This window comes from Durio zibethinus, chromosome 23, assembly GCF_047325235.1.
Source record: "Durio zibethinus cultivar Kanyao isolate XHJ-2024 chromosome 23, ASM4732523v1, whole genome shotgun sequence".
Classification (NCBI taxonomy): domain Eukaryota; kingdom Viridiplantae; phylum Streptophyta; class Magnoliopsida; order Malvales; family Malvaceae; genus Durio; species Durio zibethinus.
The window spans coordinates 8,145,581-8,165,057 of NC_143184.1; the positions used below are offsets into that span (position 1 = coordinate 8,145,581).

General features: G+C 32.1%; 1 protein-coding gene across 2 annotated transcripts; it reads right to left on the reverse strand.

The window, feature by feature from the left end:
* Nucleotides 1-549: 549 nt before the first annotated feature.
* LOC111314491 (GBF-interacting protein 1-like) lies at nt 550-15,155 on the reverse strand. 2 transcript variants are annotated; one of them, XM_022915917.2, is made up of 11 exons: nt 14,849-15,155; nt 13,547-13,590; nt 13,032-13,137; nt 12,465-12,594; nt 11,940-12,340; nt 11,669-11,848; nt 10,466-10,856; nt 10,007-10,289; nt 9,580-9,732; nt 6,611-7,111; nt 550-1,426 (listed from the first exon to the last, which is right to left on the reverse strand). In XM_022915917.2, the coding sequence occupies exons 1-11, from the start codon at nt 15,009-15,011 to the stop codon at nt 1,133-1,135; spliced, it is 2,646 nt and encodes an 881-aa protein (XP_022771652.2). In that variant the 5' UTR covers nt 15,012-15,155; the 3' UTR covers nt 550-1,132. The 2 variants fall into 2 exon arrangements, with proteins under 2 accessions (XP_022771652.2, XP_022771651.2); XM_022915916.2 differs by having other exon boundaries at nt 11,669-11,851.
* Nucleotides 15,156-19,477: the final 4,322 nt, after the last annotated feature.

Sequence of the window (19,477 nt, forward strand, 5' to 3'; positions counted from 1 at the left end):
AAGATAACAACCATGCATAATCACCATGAAGAGTCCATGGCCAGCTATTTTCTTGTTTAGCTTGCATCATCGAGACATTTAAAGATGCTTGAGATATCCTACCAGCTTACTCTTAAAAAGATAACATCAATCTGCTTTGTAGCATCATCCGATACTAGATTAAAAATATATCCATTATCAATGTTCATATATTGCGAATGGTTGATGTTTCAAATATTACTATCAATAAAATACAAAGGGGAAATTTCCATAACAAAAAGAAGAGGGCACAAATAACTAATAATATAATCACTAGGCACGAATAAGAGAAACTTGTGAGTCAATAGTTAGAGCTTAGGAGTGTATACAAGTGAAGCTTGAGATTAAACAACAATTCCCTTCCACAGATAAACAGCAAGGAAATTGCAGAAAAGACCACCTTTTTGACAACAAATACTTTTGGAATTGCACAAGCCAAGAAAACAGATAAATCAACTTGCATATGCCTTTCACTCAGAGCTTATAACTAAAGAAAAGAAGCATATAGGACAAACTAGTAAAGGTCTCAAGTGAAACAATGAAAATGTTGGCCTTTGCTTATACCAATTACAACAGTTCAGTACATCCCTTTCGTGCTATCAAAATTCACTTTACAGGTAAGACAGAGGAAAGATAAGAAAGGAATGGAAAGAATTCTCCACCAACCTAATCTTACCTTCCAAAACCCCCAAAACCTCAAATAAAGGGAAAAAAGAATGGAAAAGATTATCACCACTCAATAGTAAATTCTAAGAGTTCAAAAACTTGACAAGGAAAAATGAGGGGCAAAAGCTTTAAACTATGAAAAGGAAAATTGGTAACACCATATAGCAAGAGACCTGCACATGCCTACCTTCACTAACTTTTAACAGTCGATATCAGTTACAGGCGAGCCGGATCTTTTATGCCCTCAACCCAAGTAAACAGAGGATACTATTGGTAAATTTTTTCCCGGCCTCCTCAAACAGATTTACATTCTCAACTCTGGCCATTGATGTATCTTATTGATGCTCCCCTCCATTCAAACCTGTTGGAGTTCCCAAAAATACCCCAATATTGGACATTGAATATCTTGTTTCGATGGTTTACAAAAAAGAACAAATCTATCCCTGTTTCAGTAGTTACTGGGCCAGTTCATCTGTGCATGTTGAGGCTGCTGATAAACACTGGCAGCAGGTCCCCCCATATCAACAGCTCCAGCCATAGTCTGAGCCTGTTGTAGAAGAGGATGAACAGCTGCTGCTGTTACTGCTTGTGGATGATAGATACCAGCAAAAGAGCCAGGAGCAACCTGTGTTGGAGCAAAAGTTACATTCTGACCCTGAGGGTGAAGGTTATAGAACGAACTTGCTGGCAGGCTGGATATGTCTCTACCAGGAGGAGCAATCCATACAGCTGAACCTTCACTCTGCAAGAAAGTAAATATGTAAAACAATCATCCTAGAAGGAAAAGAAAATTAATAAAAAAGAAGACACCTAACAAACTAGTCAAGACTGGTAAATGCTCGACAACATTCTTTCCGAAACCTATGTTTATTCATATCAGAACAGAGAATGCTTAAAGAAGAAAGAAGCAGGCAACTGTATTGTGTAGAACCATAACAAACAATCAAATCAAATGATGAGAACATGATCACCATCGTAAGGCATTCAATTAAAATGAATTCAGTGCATCAATGTGGCATTGTCTTTGGTCAAAAAAGGATAGGGATTTATCTTGATTATGAAGCAGAAACTAAGTATCCACTTCTCCACAGAGATCTCCTATGCTTGAACAAACAGAAAAACAAGAAGTCCATTGACATTTGCAGGCTTCTCAAAACTCAAATGCAAGGAGATGGAAAAAGGGAAGAAAAGTCAATCAATGACATCGGCACAATTCAAACACCAACGACATTTCCCCATTGCAAAGAACAACTGGCCCCTAAAAATCCCAACACTAAAATAAAAGCCATCCTCTGTCTGCGTTGACAAACACTTATACAAAAGCTAGTTTGCCAGTAAATACTTGCAGAATATAAAAGATAGCCTTTTAAGATACATATAACCATTACTAGGGAAAAGAAACTAGATTATATTAACAAAAAATAAAAATAAACACAACAAGGAATTGAGACAGTAACCTACAAGCCAAGATCAAAGCTACTGTCTTACATTCTTGTCTTATTTTATAAATTTAGTCCATACTCTAAGGCTAGTTTGCCAGTATATCCTATAATATAAAGATTGTGTTTCAAGATACATGTAATCATTAGATTCATTACTGTGAGAAAACACTTATTTACAGCTGGTTGTAATATTGTAATCTGTATATTTATATTTGTATCTATAGAATTAAGTATTTGTATCCCTAAAATTAGGACAGACAATCCCTCAATTATAGGATTAGTTTTTTAGGAAGATTTAGTTTCCTAGATTAACCCCTAATTAGTTGTATATAAACCTAAGATTCTTGTATAATTCTTAATAAGCAGTTTTCCAACATACATTCAGTTTCCACACTGATTTATTTCTTAATTTTTTCACATGGTATCAGAACTTTAGGCTCTTCTTGGGAAGCAAAATTTTCAGCCTTCATTGCTGACTTTTCTAGGCCTTCATTGCCGAATCCTGTTTAGGCCTTCATTGCCGAACCATTTCAAAGAAAGATATCACTACCACCCAATTTGAAGAAATGTTAACTGGGAAAATCATTGGAGTACTACAGATGTCTCAGAAACAAGGAGAGTTCGACAGGGAAGAGATTGAAAAGCTGAGAAACTTATTGAAAATCCTTGAAAAGCCTATTGTGGTATGTTCTTTGGGTAAGGTTTCTAGTTCAAGTAAAGCTTCCGGTTCTCATGGATTAAATGTCTCGGCTAAGCCTATTACGAGTTCTTGAGTCATTGACTCAAGAGCCACATACCATATGACACATCCTCATAAAAGTTTAGTACATATAACCTGTGTCCTAGTAATAAGAAAATTGTTGTTGCAGATGGTTCACTTACTACAGTGGCAGGATTAGGAGATGTTCAAGTTAATCCCTCGTTTGTTCTAAAAAATATTCTTCATGTTCCTGGATTGTCTACTAATCTGATATCTATACAAAAACTTACCAGAGATATGAATTGCAAAGTAACTTTTTATCCCTCTTATTGTGAATTTCAAGACCAGAGTTCGGGAAAGATGATTGGACTTGCTAAGGAGAAGGATGGACTATACTATCTTGAGACATTAAATAACACAAGTAGTATCAAGAATAGTTTACCTTTGTCATTTCTTTCTGAAAAATCTTCCAATAAAGACAAAATCTGGCTTTATCATTTTCATCTTGGACATCCTTCTTTTGGAACCTTGAGAAACATGTTTCCTTCTTTGTTCAAAGGATTAAATGTCGAAGATTTTTATTGTGATGTTTGCGAACTTGCAAAGCATAGACGTGTGTCTTTTCCAATCAGTAACAAAAGAAGTTCTACTCCCTTTTACTTGATTCATAGTGACATTTGGGATCCCTCTACAATTCCTAATATTTCTGGTGCGAGATGGTTTGTTTCATTCATAGATGATTGTACCAGGGTCTCTTGGGTTTTTTTACTTAAATCCAAATCAGATGTGAATAATGTGTTTTTAAGCTTCCAAAACATGATCCAAAATCAATTTGGAGTGAGAATTAAGAGATTTAGGTCTGATAATGCAAGAGACTACTTCAACCAGAATCTATCTACCTATTTCCAAAAAGAGGGGATTATCCATGAGCCATCTTGTGTTAATACTCCACAGCAAAATGGAGTGGCAGAGAGGAAAAATAGTCATTTACTAGCCACAACCCGAGCCTTTCTTTTTCAAGCAAATATACCTAAATTTTACTGGGGGGAAGCTGTTCTCACTGCCACACATATTATAAATAGGTTACCTTCAAGGGTTTTGGGATTTAAAACTCCTATGGAACTACTCTCACAATTTTATCCCGACCTCAATACCATAAACAATCTCACACCTAGGATATTTGGTTGTACATCATTTGTTCATGTTCACAGTCATAACAGGAAAAAGTTGGATCCAAGAGCGATTAAGTGTATTTTTGTGGGGTATTCTTCAACTCAAAAAGGATATAAGTGCTATCATCCTCTTACCAAAAAATTTTATGTGTCTGCAGATGTCACTTTTGAAGAAAATAAACCATTTTTTACTCAACCTTATCTTCAGGGGGAGACTTCATTCATGGAAGATAAAGATAAAGACTTCTTTTTGCTTGATTTGCCCCTTTCTTCAACATTTACACCCATTAATTCTTTTGAGTCGAAACCTGTTTCTGCTGAGCCCAAGTCAAACACTGAATTTGAGTCTGAACCCATTCCAAATACGGAATATGTGACAAAGGATAATATTGTTCTTGATTCTATGAAGGAATTACAGGTGTACTCAAGAAGGAAAGTTGCAGATCCTGAACCAGTGCCAGTCCAAAAACCTGATCCTAACTCTGGAAATGAGGTAACTACAATTTTTGACTCTGTTTCTCAAAATGAGCATGAATTTCCTAAAACTATAACTAGTGATTATGATCTACCTATTGCCATTAGGAAAGGAACCAGAGAATGTACCAAGCATCCACTATACCCAATCTTTAATTTTGTGTCATTTGAAAAATTCTCACCATCCCACAAAAATTTTCTTGTGAGCCTAAACACTATTTCTGTTCCAACAACATTATCCAAGGCATTATCCAGTGAAAAATGAAGGCCTTAGAGAAAAATCAGACATGGGAACTGGTAGAGTTGTTTAAAGGAAAAAATCCAGTGGGGTGTAAATGGATTTTCACTGTAAAATAAAAGGCAGATGGTACTGTTGAAAGGTATAAAGCCAGGTTAGTGGCTAAAGGCTACACTCAAACCTATGGAATGGATTACCAGGAAACCTTTGCTCCCGTTGCCAAGATGAATACAGTTAGGATTTTGTTATCAATGGCTGCAAATTACAATTGGCAACTTCAACAATTTGATGTAAATAATGCTTTTCTACATGGTGATTTGGAAGAAGAAATATATATGAAGGTTCCACCGGGATTTGGAGGTCATCTAGAAGCAAACAAAGTATGCAGGCTGAAAAAGCTTTATATGGCCTTAAACAGTCTCCTAGAGCTTGATTCGGGAGATTTGCCAAAGTGATGCTAGCAATGGGATATAAACAGAGTCAAAGAGATCACACATTGTTTATCAAGAACTCTGATTCAGGGAGAGTCACAGTTCTATTAGTGTATGTTGATGATATAATTGTAACTGGAGATGATGAAAAAGAGAGAGAATCTCTAAAACAGTGTTTGGCTAGAGAATTTGAGATAAAAGAGCTAGGGAGATTGAAGTACTTCCTAGGAATTGAAGTAGCTCACTCACGGCATGGTATTTTCATCTCACAACAGAAATATGTGATAGATCTTTTGAAGGAAACTGGGAAGCTTGCATGTAAACCTGCAAATACCCCTATAGATCCTAATCATAAAATTGGAGAAGCTAATGAAGATACTGCTGTAAATAGAGAGATGTACCAAAGATTAGTTGGAAGACTCATTTATCTCTCACATACTAGACCTAATATAGCATATGCTGTGAGTGTGATAAAGAAGTGCACCTACAGGCTGTCTACCGTATATTGCACTATTTGAAGGTCAATCCTGGGAGAGGTATCTTATTCAAAAGAAATTCGGGGTTAGTTCTAGAAGCATATATAGATGCTGATTATGCAAGTTCAATAACTTATAGAAGATCCACCTCAGGCTACTGCACTTTCTTAGGTGGTAATCTTGTGACTTGGAGTGGTAAAAAACAGAATGTGGTGGCAAGAACAAGTGCTGAAGCAGAGTTCAGAGCAATGGCTCAAGGAATTTGTGAACTACTATGGTTAAAGATTATCCTAGAAGACTTGAAGATCAAGTGGGATGGACCAATGAGACTCTACTGTGATAACAAGTCTGCAATAAGCATTGCACACAATCCTGTGCAACATGACAGAACAAAACACATTGAAGTAGACCGGCATTTCATAAAGGAGAAACTAGATAGTGGGTTAATTTGTACACCTTATGTATCAACCAAGGGTCAACTTGCAGATGTGTTGACTAAAGGTCTCAGCAGTACAACATTTCAAGAAATTATTTCCAAGCTGGGAATGGAAAACACCTATTCATCAACTTGAGGGAGAGTGTGGGAAAACACTTATTTACAACTGGTTGTAATCTTGTAATCTGTATATTTATATTTGTATCTCTAGAATTAAGTATTTGTATCCCTAAAATTAGGATAGACAATCCCTCAATTATAGGATTAGTTTTTTAGGAAGATTTAATTTCCTAGTTTAACCCCTAATTAGTTGTATATAAACCTAAGATTCTTGTACAATTCTTAATAAGCAGTTTTCCAACATACATTCAGTTTCCACACTGATTTATTTCTTAGTTTTTCCACAATTACTAATAAAAGTAAACTAGAAGAAATTGGGACACCATCAAAATTGCTGTTTCATACATTCTCATCTTATGTCATAAACACCTCTGTAAGAAATAAAAAGATAAATCAAATCATAGCAAGAGATATAAATGGGAATATGTTGTAACAACCTGCTGCCCAGTGATGTAGACATTGCTTTCCTTGAACTGAGATGCACCGAGATCCTCATTTGTGGTTGAGTTCCCAGTTGTCGCAGCAGAACTTAGATTATAACCAGCTGGGGAGGAGCCATATGGCCCATAACCACTTGGCATTCCAATATGAGTAGAAGTCGCTGTATTAGTTCCAGGTTTAAATTGAGGAAGTGGAAATTTGACTCCTGTAGTAGGCGCTGCTGGTGCTGAAGGATAAACAGTACCAGCTTGTGGTTGTTGAGGAAACACTCCATTGTTTATAAATTGGTGGATTGCAGGAGAAGGAACATAGAAAGGAGAGTAAAAGGGTGCATATTGAATGTAGTTTGGAGGATAATGCGGTAAATGCACCCCAGCCGCTGAGCGGTAGACGGGGACTGGTTGCTGGGTCACAGCTATTGAACTTTGCATCAGCCCAGCAGCTTGAGTCACTAGCGGAGTTGGACTTGCTGTAGTCAGTACCAAAGAGTTTCCACCCTGCCAACAGATGCAAATCAGCTCCAACTTCCAACGGTATAAAGGGAAAAGAATATTTACCCCTTGAGGTTTGGTAGAAAATACACATCCCCTTTAGTTTAAAAAACACCCTCTTACATCCTTAAGATTTGGTAAAAAAAATACACAAACCCCCCTGAGATGTAATTTACCAAGTTAATTTTAAATGAAAAGAAAAATGTACCCTTTATTAATTAATATTTATTAATCATTTATATCTTTATTTAATTTAGTTTTTTTTTCCTTTTCAGGCTTTCTTTTACTTAAGACTTTTTTTTAACTGTAAAATAATGAGAATTTAATTAATTTTAAAATTATCTTTAATTACTATCAAATTAAATTTTAATTAAGCTATAGTCTAATTCTACTATCTGTTAAATATTTTAAACTTATCTTTAATTCAATTATATATCAACTTTGAGATGAATTTATTAAATTATCCTTATTTAAATAAGTTAATTACTATTATAAAACAAATTTAGTGATAAAAAAATTGACTAAAACAAACGAAATTTTAAAAAAAAGGAAAAAAATAAAGGAGAAGAAAAAAATAAAGGAAAAAGCATATTTAACCCCTTGAGGTTTGATAACCCTTTTAGTTAAAAAACACCCTCTTACCCCTAAAGGTTTCGTAAAATATACACTAACCCCACTGAGATATAATTTTCTAAGTTAATTTTAAATGAAAAGGAAAATATACCCTTTATTAATGATTAATTATTAATCATTTATTTCTCTATTAATTTTTTTTCATTCTTTCTTTTACTCAAGAATTTTTAACTACAAAATAATGATAATTTAATTAGTTTTAAAACTATATTTAATTTCTATCAAATTATATTCTAATTCTAGTAGATGTAAATGTTTTAAATTTATCTTTAATTCAATTATATATTTACTTTGAAATGAATTTATTAAATTATCCTTATTTAAATAAATTAATTAACATTACTTAAAAAAAGTTTTAGTGATAAAGAAATTTATTAAAATAAATGAGGGAAAGAAACAAGAAGAAAAAAATAAATTAAAATATATGCCCTATGCATGTGATAAGAGTTTGGATGTGTCAAGTGGAAAAGGCAGCTCCAAATTCCATAAAAGCACGTAATGCCACAAAGCAAGATGAAGTATGTAAGTAATCAACTGCCTTGTCTGACAATCATGTCTTGACACCAATAATAGGTTTCACTAAGTCCTACTTCAACTCTCCCAAGGGAGTTCCAAAAAATAAACATGTAGCAGGTTATTGTTGTTCTAGGCAAACTATCTACCTTCTCAATAACAAACACCTAAACATGGATTCTTATTTTTCTGCTAGCCAAGTAGGAGAGCACAGATTCATCCATCTAGAATGTTCACAGGTTGAGTAACCATATACTTACAGCAACTAAAAATTCTAGGCAACAGATCACAGTCCAACAGAAATGCAGCCAACCTATGGTCCCATTTACCATATTATTTTGTGAAGGACTTAGTCCTTGTCCAGCCAGCGAAATGGTTAAAAAATTCAAGCAATATTCAATTAGACCAGACAATATTTTCTGCAACAGTAGAGTAACACGAGCAGTATTACCCCACTTGCTGCTGTGATGTTGTGATGATGGAAAACAACTTAGAATATCATTAATACCAAAAATTAAAATATAAATAAAATTAGAGGCAGATAATCAATTTTTTTATGACTCTAAAGAGAATCATTGTAAAGAAATGGTTTGTTTTTGTTTGAAGTTACAAATTTACACTTTTATTTCCCTTGCAAGAGGTGCAGGCAATCTCCTAATTTATGTGGTTAATGGAAATTAGCACAGATGAATTTAAATTTGAATAAATCGTTTTTGTATTTTAAATTCTATGTGTCTGGATACATTTTTAATTTTGGTTTATGAAAAATAAATTTATATATATTTGGTTTATTTTCATACTAAATATAACTTAATTAAGTGCTTGGAAATGAACCATACTACTTGGTTTAAAGATCAACAATAAGGTAAAGGTCAAATTATGCTCATTATAAAGGTATAGTTTCAAGTAGTTTTTGTCACTCAATCCTACTTTTCCCCACACAAAATCAGGGTCGCTTCAGTTGTTTTATCCTTTTACCGAGTATTTTCCCCCAAATTATCCATCTAATGAGTCTAATCCTACTCATTAACCATGAAAGTTTCAAGAAGTATCCCAGGACCAACTGGAAGCAGCCAAATGTCTAAAGCAAAGAAAATAAGTGTTGTAGACAATGTTACCAGAATAGTGACAACAACAGAACTTCGGTATATAGTATCATATAATTTGCATACCTCAAACAAATTAGTAGATTAGAGAAGGAAAAGCAACATGCTAATTCAACTGATAACAAATTCCATAACATATTCAACAAGTAAATATTTCTCTAGCAAAATAGTCATTTTTCAATCTAAAATTATGCAAGGTGATTAATCTTAATCTCTGCAAACCTCTTGAGGAGACTGAGAAGTCTGTGGAGGAAGTACTGCAACATTCCCATTATATTTTGTGGCAACTCCAGAAGAAGGAAAGGGAGAAACACGACCATCATTATCAGAACTTGAACGGTAGAATTGGCCATAATAAGTTGCTGGATCCAATGGCTGTTAAACCAAAAGATTGAAGCATTCAATAACAGAAGTAGTATTAGAGCAAAAGATTGCACAACTGCAATTCACTTTATTGAAACAATACTTTAGATTATAGCAATCAGCAGAATGACCATAAGCCAAACTCAAACTGAGAATATAACATATACAATTTTCTACTACTTTTTACATAAAAACCATGCTAAAAGAAACTTAAGTTTGAATAAGACGTAGACATCAATAGAGAAGCATATATTAAAGACAAGAAGGGGTGGAAGTGGATGCTTACGACAAAGCTTGAAAGGCGAGAAACTTCATGTGCTTGAGATTCGGTGTTTTCAAATGGCACTAACATAGGAGGCACAAATCCAAAACTGTAGTTAGGAGATGTATGGACCACAGAGTATTGCTGGCCTCCAGAGAGTAATGCAGTCTCCTGCTTGTTTTCATTATACTCGGGAATGGAACTAGAGACATCACCATCACCAGACAAATTTTCAGGTGCATGTGCAGGTGATTGTGGATGATCAATGTAATCACCTTCCTCGGCAGTTGCCAATGCATTTTTATTGCTGGAATCAGTAACATAACAAGAAAATAACATGAGCCAAACACACAAAACACACCAAATAGCAGCAAGATTATGATCCCTACAAACGTTAGCATTGCTTTTTCTGTAGAAAAAAAGAGGGCAACATTGCTTAGAAGAGAAGTCAAAAGTTACATCCATTGGAAACTCTTAACAAACCTCGAAGCCTGTTCCTCTGCAGTTTCATCAACACCCTGAGAAGACTCAGACAAAGGTGTAGAACTCTTATCACTCTCCTGATCACCAACATAGCTCAATGTTACTCCAAAACTAGCATCAAAACTTCCAAAACTCAGCTTGGTTCTTTCAGATTCAGGGACATGGATATGTTTTGGAATTATAACATGTTGACATTGAGGGAGACGTAACTCCTCCAGCTTCTTCTGCAATTTTGAAGTTGCTTTTTCTGAGTCAAGAACACTTGAAACAGGCTGCAACTGAGCATTGGCATCAAGTGAAACAGTAGGAACTTCAGATGCACCAGCTGCTCCAGAACCTTGCCCAACATTAGAGATGGTTGGCTTTGGTTTCCACTCCTTGTTAGAACCAACTGTTAATGACATACAGGGAATTAATACTTATTTGCATATCTTTAGCAAGCCTTTCAACTATCTTTGGGTAAGAACATAAAGTGGCCCAAACACTTGTCAGTATCAGCCAAAATATGTTCCAAGTGCAAACATTTCATTGAAAGTCAACCAACCGTAACTAATATGAAAACAATGAAAAACCAAGCAAACTCGTGTTAAAGATACTATCTTAAGCTTAAAATGCTTTCCTTTTCTTCCCTCCTCACAGTTACACTGTTATTTAAGGGGCTACTGTTGTTTACATAAGAACTCTTTACATATCCTTCCGAATTATAATGATAAATTTTATGCAAAAATTACAACATACAACCAAATTCAGTCTTACTCAAAGGAAAAAAGTATGCTGATACCCATTTACCAAATTCAAAGATAGTTATAGATTCCAACCATAATAAGGGCCAACATAGCAAGTCTGAACATCATTTTTTAAGCAAACTTGAGGCTACATTCAAGTAAGTTTTCCAAGTATAAATGAAGTTACATAAATGCCAACTCCAGGGCAAACCAATATATCTTGATACCTAGGCTAGATCTAGAAAACACAGGCATCCATGTAGAATCTAGTAAAAACACTTGAGTTAAATCAGTAACTTCTTTCTCTTTTTCTCTTTATATAGTGAGGAAGGATGACAGCACAAAATCTGCAATATTTCTCTGTTTTTATCCAATTAAGTTTCATAAATCAAAGAGAAGCTCACCTCAACTTCATCAACTATGATCACTACATAAAAAAGTTCCAAAACAGCATTGATCAATAGAATATTCCAATTACCTTTCTGAGGAAAAATTATTTGTTGTGGGCGGCCACCATAATTGGATGAAGGCTTACTCGTAGAGGAACCATGGGTTGCTGTAGACAAAGGTTGGGCAGACTCACTCAGCGGATTTTTCACTACTCCGGAGGATTTGCTTGGCATATTTTCTTGCAAGAAAGAGCTACTAATTTCGGTAGCTGCTATAAGTCATAGAAAGAACCGAATCAGATTGATCACAACACAGAATAAAAGTTATCCAAAACTGATTAAGTTTTTCAAAATCCTGACCAGAAGCGGATTTGTTTTCAGTAGGAATAACTGCATTTGGTTCTGTAGAAGCCCGGTTGCTTCCCACTTCACGTTTGATTGTGCCCAAAGTCCCGAGGAGCCGAGAATCATTGGATGGAACTAGTACAGGGTCTGAAGATGAGAAGCAGATTGCTGATGAAGATGCTGGAGCACTTGACATGAAGCAGTCACTAGAGCTTGCTGCAGGTTGCCCATTCATGTTCCCTCTTCCGAATGCAATGGTTGGTATGTTTATTGCATCAACAGGGGATGGTGCACTCACAAACTCATTGTTACCAATAGTTGAATTTTCTTGAGGTTGATTGGCAACATTTCTTGGAGGTGCAGAAGAGGTTTCAGCCACTACACCAGTAGGACCATTGGCCATGACAGGTAAAGGGCTATAAAACATAATAATAAAAGCGTAATTCAAACAAACTGTACTGAAATGAAGGCATATTTTCATCAATAGACAAAAAAAATTTGAAAATTAGAAAAGATAGCAGATAAGTAAATTGTAGCCACCTGGCAATGAGAGTATATTCTTTAGTTTTTGCCTCCTGCAAGGTTAACAAGGATTGGCCACTGCCTTTCTCTGCAACTTGATTCGTTCCATTATCTCTCCCAGGACCAGAACTCTTGGAACCACCAGCCTCTAATAAGATAAGCAGACGACAATTACAGTAAGCAAAATTGCTGACAATGATTCAAAATTTATATTAAAATCTAGAACAAGATTCATGGAAATTTCATTCATTAAATATTTATATTCAAATCTAATTCAGATTCATGGTCATTTCATATATCAAACTGAAACAATTGCAAAGATATAATAACAACGGCAAGTCAGCAACCACCGCATCAGCACCACACAGGTTAGTAATAGAAACCACATCTGACACAAAATTCAACAAAATAAAACATGTTCAATACAAAACTTAACAATTTGTTCATTGACCTGGAAGTAAACCAGTCACATGGATGAAACAAACACAAGTTCATGCAGCAAAAATAACTCATTATTTCAGAAGACTGACGGTACACAACAAACAATAATCTTAAACACATTTTTGTTCTGAAATTTCTGTTTACCATGTGCCATATAAGGAGGAGAGAAATTCCCCCGGCCACCCCTAGTCCCCCTTCCCTGTGGACCAGATCTCCACCGAGGCTCTGCAGACTCTTTGTTGTTCAAACTCTGCAACAATGAGTAATAAACAAACATTAACCACAAAGGATAAATCCAAGTCTGAAGCAAGCAAAAAGGAAAACAAATTCTTTATCAAACTCTCTATGTGAAATATAAGGAATGCTTGGCAAACTACTACCAAGTAGCCTCTGCCCCCAACACCCCCATCTCAAAATGAAAAAACAAGCAATTGGCTATGGGTAAAACAAAACTAGGTGCCAGTTACCTAAGCCTCCTCCCCTCTATGACCTACTCAAATTTATGCTTTGCTTACTCATCATGTAATACCATTGCAACTTTTCGAACCAATATCACTAAAAAGTTTCAACATTGCCAAAACAGGAAAATGTAAAACTTACCGAAATTCAAAAAAAAACAAAAGGTAAACACTTGCAAATTTTGCAGTAGAATCTCTTACCTCTTTTTTCCTGTCACGCTTTCTTTTGACTTCATGAAAAGGACCTGAGAGATAACATACAAATTTGTCATATATTTGGAAGCAAAATGAATTAAACCCTGATAAACACATGATAGTACAGTGTTTACAAAGAATGCACCAATTAAAATGGTAATGTATCAGAAGCAAGCAGTCAGATATAAACAAGAGAGTAACATAGGCTAAGAACACATATATCTGACAGCTGTTTGCTCCAAACCATGCCATAACTCATATGAAGTAAGGAAAACTGATAAGCTTACAGCACATTAAAGGCCATAGCATGATATCAATGCTCAACTTGATATCAAACAGAAGCAACTACAAACATCAAAATATCGACAAGATTGGAATAAATAACAGACAATAACAAAAACAAGGGAAAAATTAACCAACAAACAAAACAGTAAAATTCCTCAGGGCTAATAAGCCACAGTCTTTAGCAGATGCCTATCACCACATTAAACTTCCTCAAAACGCTTAATGTGGCATTGAATGCTAACCAAAAGCTTCACTTAACAGGCATACAATTTCACAATTCATTAGAATGTGAATTAGTGTTATAACAGTAAATGGCACATTTAGTAGCTATGTGCCTAAGAAAAAATATGTGAAGGAAAACAAGAAAACGAGAATATTAAAAATGAAAACCTTTTCTAATCTAATAAAATAAGGTAGCTTTTTAAAAACCCAACAGAATCATAATGTCCTTACTAATGAACTGAAGGTGGGAATAAGTAAACAATGAGCTTCAAGAGATACACGACCATTGAAGAAGCAATTTAATCAAAAGCCCATTTGAAGAGCTAAGTTCGTTTCCTTGTAAATATAACATAGACAGATTAAATCCTTAGCTAACTCTCAGAAAAAAAATACAAAAAAAAATCTGAATACCAACAATTACGTAAATTGCAAAGAAAAAATCAAAAACCAAAGCTTGACATTTACAGATATATTTAAAGATATCAAAAAATTTTGAAAAGAAAAAAAGAAATACACATCAAATTAAAATCTAATAAATCCATGAACAGCGCAAAGTCATCACACCCAAAAATAACCTACTACAGTCGCCAGCAACAAAATCCAAATCACCAAAATGTAATTAAGATCAAAGACAAATTCGACAGATCACAAGAAAACATCAAAACCCCAAAAACAATAAGATCAACCCCATTTCAGCAACCCCCTCCTCAAAGAAAAAAACTACCCCATCCAAAATATCCAAGAAGAAATTGGAAACTTAGCTAGAAAGAGACTTAAAGGAGAAGAGAGAGAAAAAAGTACCCTGAAGGAGGAGCCTCTGAGCGGTTTCATTGGGATCCATAGAACATTCTTTAAGCATTGCATAAATCTCATCTTCACTATGATTACCCGTGATCTCTTTTATGTTTTGGACCGTTTTGCTCACGCTGCTTGGGATTGAAACCCTAAACCCCCCACCGCTCATCTTCTCTCAAAAATCGATTTTTCCCCTTTTTTCCCACTTCCCTTCAAACAAAACCCTCTCTCCTCCTTTCTCCCTTGTTTACCACTATCAACTATATTTTTCTATATTATTAGTATATAATATAATAAATATAATAATATTTTCTTTTTTTTTGCTATTTTTAGTGTACACAGAGAGGAGAGAAATGGAGAGCTGGAGACTGAACAGAGCTACTTGATTAATGCAAGAAAGAAATCTGAACTTGGAAAATGAAATTGTGAATTGCTTTTTATGGGTTTTTTTTTTTTTTTTTATTTGATCTAAAAATGAAAGGCAAGAGGAAAGTTTAAGGAGGGAGCAAAATGTATAGTGTATGGCTTTTTCTTTTTATTTTTGGGTTTACTTTTTAACGTTGGTGAGTTGGGTGGTGATGTGTATAACATTTTGGTAACAAAATTTTTTTGTTTTCTTTTACTTTGCATGTCGAAGAAGATGTAATGCGTTCCGATTGTTTGAGTGAGTCATTGTTATTGGCTGAGTAGAAGCCACGTGGTCCGTGGGAAATTCATGCTCAATTCTTGCTTTGATTTCTTTTTGTGCGCGTGTGTTTTGGGGTTTCTTTTTCCTCTAAACCACAAACCACGTGACTTTATTTTCTAACTTTCGAGACTCAATTTTCCTTCGGCAATTTCAACAAATTTTAATAATAAATATATTTTAAGAAAAAAAAAAAGCGTATGATCTACTATTTTTGTGTAATTTAGAGATTGAGTTGTAAAACATCTATAATCAATGGGCAATAAGGGTAATATTCCGAAATGTAATTAAAGACTCAAGTCAGTCAAATTTTAAAAAAAAAAAAAGAAAATGAGAAAAGAATGCTCCAAAAGAGCACAGAGAAAGTGTTAAGAGTTGAGACAATTGTACGTCTGATGATTTTTTTTTTTACAAGACAAATGGTTTACGTGTCTTGAAATCGGACGATGATAACTTTAGAGTCATAATATTATTAATGTAACTACTAAAATATAGGAGTATTATTTTTATTTTTTATTTTAATGAAAATATAAATAAATATTATATTATAAATACAAATATTGATATAAATATAATCGAATCGAACTAAATCAATATATTAAAATATTTGAGTTTGATTTAAAAATTAAAACTCGAAACTCGATTCAAAATTACTTAAATTATATTTTTCAAGATCGAATTCGACTCAAGGTAAAACTCGAGTCGACCTTAAACTCACTCAGCTCGAATTCTAATAAAAAATTTATAATTCATATTCGTTATCCATGAAACAAAAATCAAAATAATAAAATAAGAACCGTAAAATCTTATGTGAATCATTTTGAATATATAAAAAATATATATAAATTTTAAAAAAATAAAAACAATTTAAAAAAATAAAATAAAATAAAATTCAAATTACATGCCATCTTTTTAAATAACTAACAAATCATACGATGATATCAATAATTTAATAATTTTTTTACGTGTTTTAACACAATATATTCAAATATTACAAATATATATAAAAAAAAAAAACTAAAAATACCACAAATACCTAGAAAAAAATAACAAATAGTAGAAATGCCGGAAGGAATGGCTGTTCCTATCAGGATAGGATTTTAACTTAGTATATCCGATTGATTTGTGTCTTCATTTTTTGCAAATTATCACTAACTTTTTTTTAGCATAGTTTGTAATCAGGAGGGCCTTTCTTGTAAGAATTAGAGTTGAAACATAATATAAAAATAAATTTAAAAAATAATATAATCAAATAAAAAAATCAAATTACATGCCATATTTTTAAATAACCCACCAATCACAATCACAACTATGATATCAATAATTTAACACTCTTTTTTACATAATTTGACACAAAAATAGATTCAAATCTATAAATATCCAAAAAAAAAAAACTAAAAATACCACAAATACCTAGAAAATTTTTCAAAAAGCTATGAACAAAAATAACAAATAGTAAAAATGCTGGAAATTATGGTTGCTTTTGTCAGGATAGGATTTTGACTTAGCATGTGATTATTTTATGTCTTTACCTTTTATAAATTATCACCAACATTTTCAAGCATAGTTTGTAATAGGGAGGGCCTTTCTTACAATAATTGGAGTTGAAATATGATAAAGTAGATTTAGAGAAATGGGAGCAAGAGAAATAGTGAAAGAGGCAGCATTGTTTGGGGAGGGAGAATGTATGAAAGAGGTAATGCTGTTTTTGAATGAAGGGAGAGTGTGAGAGTGAACGAGGAAAATAATAGATCTAAGGCTTTTAGTTTTAGGTTTTTATATTTTAAGGGTAAAATTATAATTAAACTAATAAAATATATATTAAAATAAAAAAACTTGAATAATTTCACAAATACTTAATAAAGTATTAAAATATTTAAACTCAACTCATTCGATAAATTGAGTTATTCAAGTTTAACTCAATAATGATAGGTCAAATTTAAGTTTTTTTTTTTAACTGAACCCAAATAACTTACGAGTATAAGTGTATTATTTACATTATTAGATATAGGGATGTATTGTTTTAAAATTTTTATTAGGCATAAAGAGAGATGGATAATATGGCACTTGTCATGCACATAAACTCATACCCTACATATATATATTTAGCAATATATATTTTTATTAAATAATATAAATTATTATTTTAGATTAATTATAATTAATATATTTTTATTAAAAATTATATATCAATATAATTATAAAAAATTATCTAAATATATAAAATAAAAAAATAAAAAAATTATTTATTTTTATTTTTTTAATTATGAGTATAGAGATTACCCATACTCATTAAATACCCGTAAATATAAAAATTGAGATAAATTTAAAATATTAGTTAGATATAAATATGATATAGGTATAATATAAAAATCTGATGACAATGATGAAAAATGTCTTATCCTCCCCATACTCTACTAATATCTCCATTCAAATATAACAATTATGTAATCACAAAAATTAAATAAAAGGTTTATAAAATTATATTTGCAATCACATTTATAAATTATAAAATTTATATGTTTTATAATTATATAGATAGCTTATATATAATAAAAAATAACGTGAGGATTTAATTTGAATTTTATTTTGGCATTTGAGAAAAGTTATGATTTAAATATAAGTTTGATTTTGAAAAATTTTTCATTAATTTAATTAATTAATTGTTATTAATTAAAATAAATATTGCGAGTTTTTAGTTATTCATTCATATTTTGTCATTTTATCATAAGAGAAAAACTCACAAGCCAATCAGATAAATCATTATTTATCATTAACAAGAAATATGCTACAACAAAGCCATGTATCATTTGCCCAAAGAGTGTGTGAGCAAACAAAACCTTGCAATAAAACCTTTAAAATGCAAATTATTTTATCACTCAATTTGTATGAGTTTATGAAAACTTTTTAAAAATATAATCAGCCAAATATTTCATGATACAAACATTTTAATAAACTATTATTATTTTTTAAAGTATTCAAACTTAACTTAAATTTTTTTAAAAATTTAATTAATTTATATAATCATTTTAAAAAAATAAAAATTTACATATTTAAAATTTAAAATTTAAAATTTACAATATAATATGAGATTCTCATATTACGATCTTATTTATAAAAAAATGCATAACTTTTATATACAAAACCAAAAATTTAAGTATCACATTTGAGATAAATTTGATAATTTCAAAACCAATTATCCAAATATTCTTACTTTTTAAAAATTACTAGTTGATGATTAATTAATTAAACAATGGTCCTTCTATCTCATTTATTCATTTATTTATTTTTTATCCTAAAATTATGTCAATTTTCATTTTTTGAACATTTAAAATTTATTTTTTAATGATTTTTTTTTAATTTTTAACATTAAAAATCACAAAATTTTAATTTTAATGTTAAAACTTTAAAATTAAAAATTTTTTCTTAAATTTCATAAAAATTACTACCGCCGCCCAAATAATTTACAAAGGAGGGAATATTTATTTTGGCCCAATGCTTTAATGATTTAATATTGATTTTTTGCTACTTTTTCATCATAAATTTTTTAAGCATGTGATTAAAAGTTAATAAAAGTGATTTTATTAAAAAAAAGTTAAAGAGTGATTTGTAATCCATATTCCATAGGATTGATTAACCTTTTTGATAATGAATAATGAGTTTATTAGAATATTAATAAATTAGGGAAATAATTGAAGAAAAAAGTTTAGCAAAATTGCTAAATCTAAGCCTTTTTGTTTTATAAAATTAGATTGATTTTAATTAAAAATAAATAAAATTTAAATTTACCATGTTATTTAGATTCTGTTATTTATTTGTTGTTTTTAATAAAAATGAAAAATAAAAAAATTAAATAAAACATAAATTAAACGAAGATTTTGCCATTAGATATTTCCCCCATAAAAAAAATTTACCTCCTCGACTCATCCCCACTTTGAAGGAAAGGAATC

What these genes read in the sequence shown, in the direction of transcription:
- LOC111314491 (XM_022915916.2), bottom strand. Translation starts at nt 15,011, where the DNA reads ATGAGCGGTGGGGGGTTTAGGGTTTCAATCCCAAGCAGCGTGAGCAAA. An exon ending in AGCGTGACAGGAAAAAAGAG is followed by an intron (nt 13,138 to 13,546) that starts GTAAGAGATTCT and finishes TCATTGTTGCAG; the next exon opens with AGTTTGAACAACAAAGAGTC. An exon ending in TCTACATCACTGGGCAGCAG is followed by an intron (nt 1,427 to 6,610) that starts GTTGTTACAACA and finishes ACTTTCTTGCAG; the next exon opens with AGTGAAGGTTCAGCTGTATG.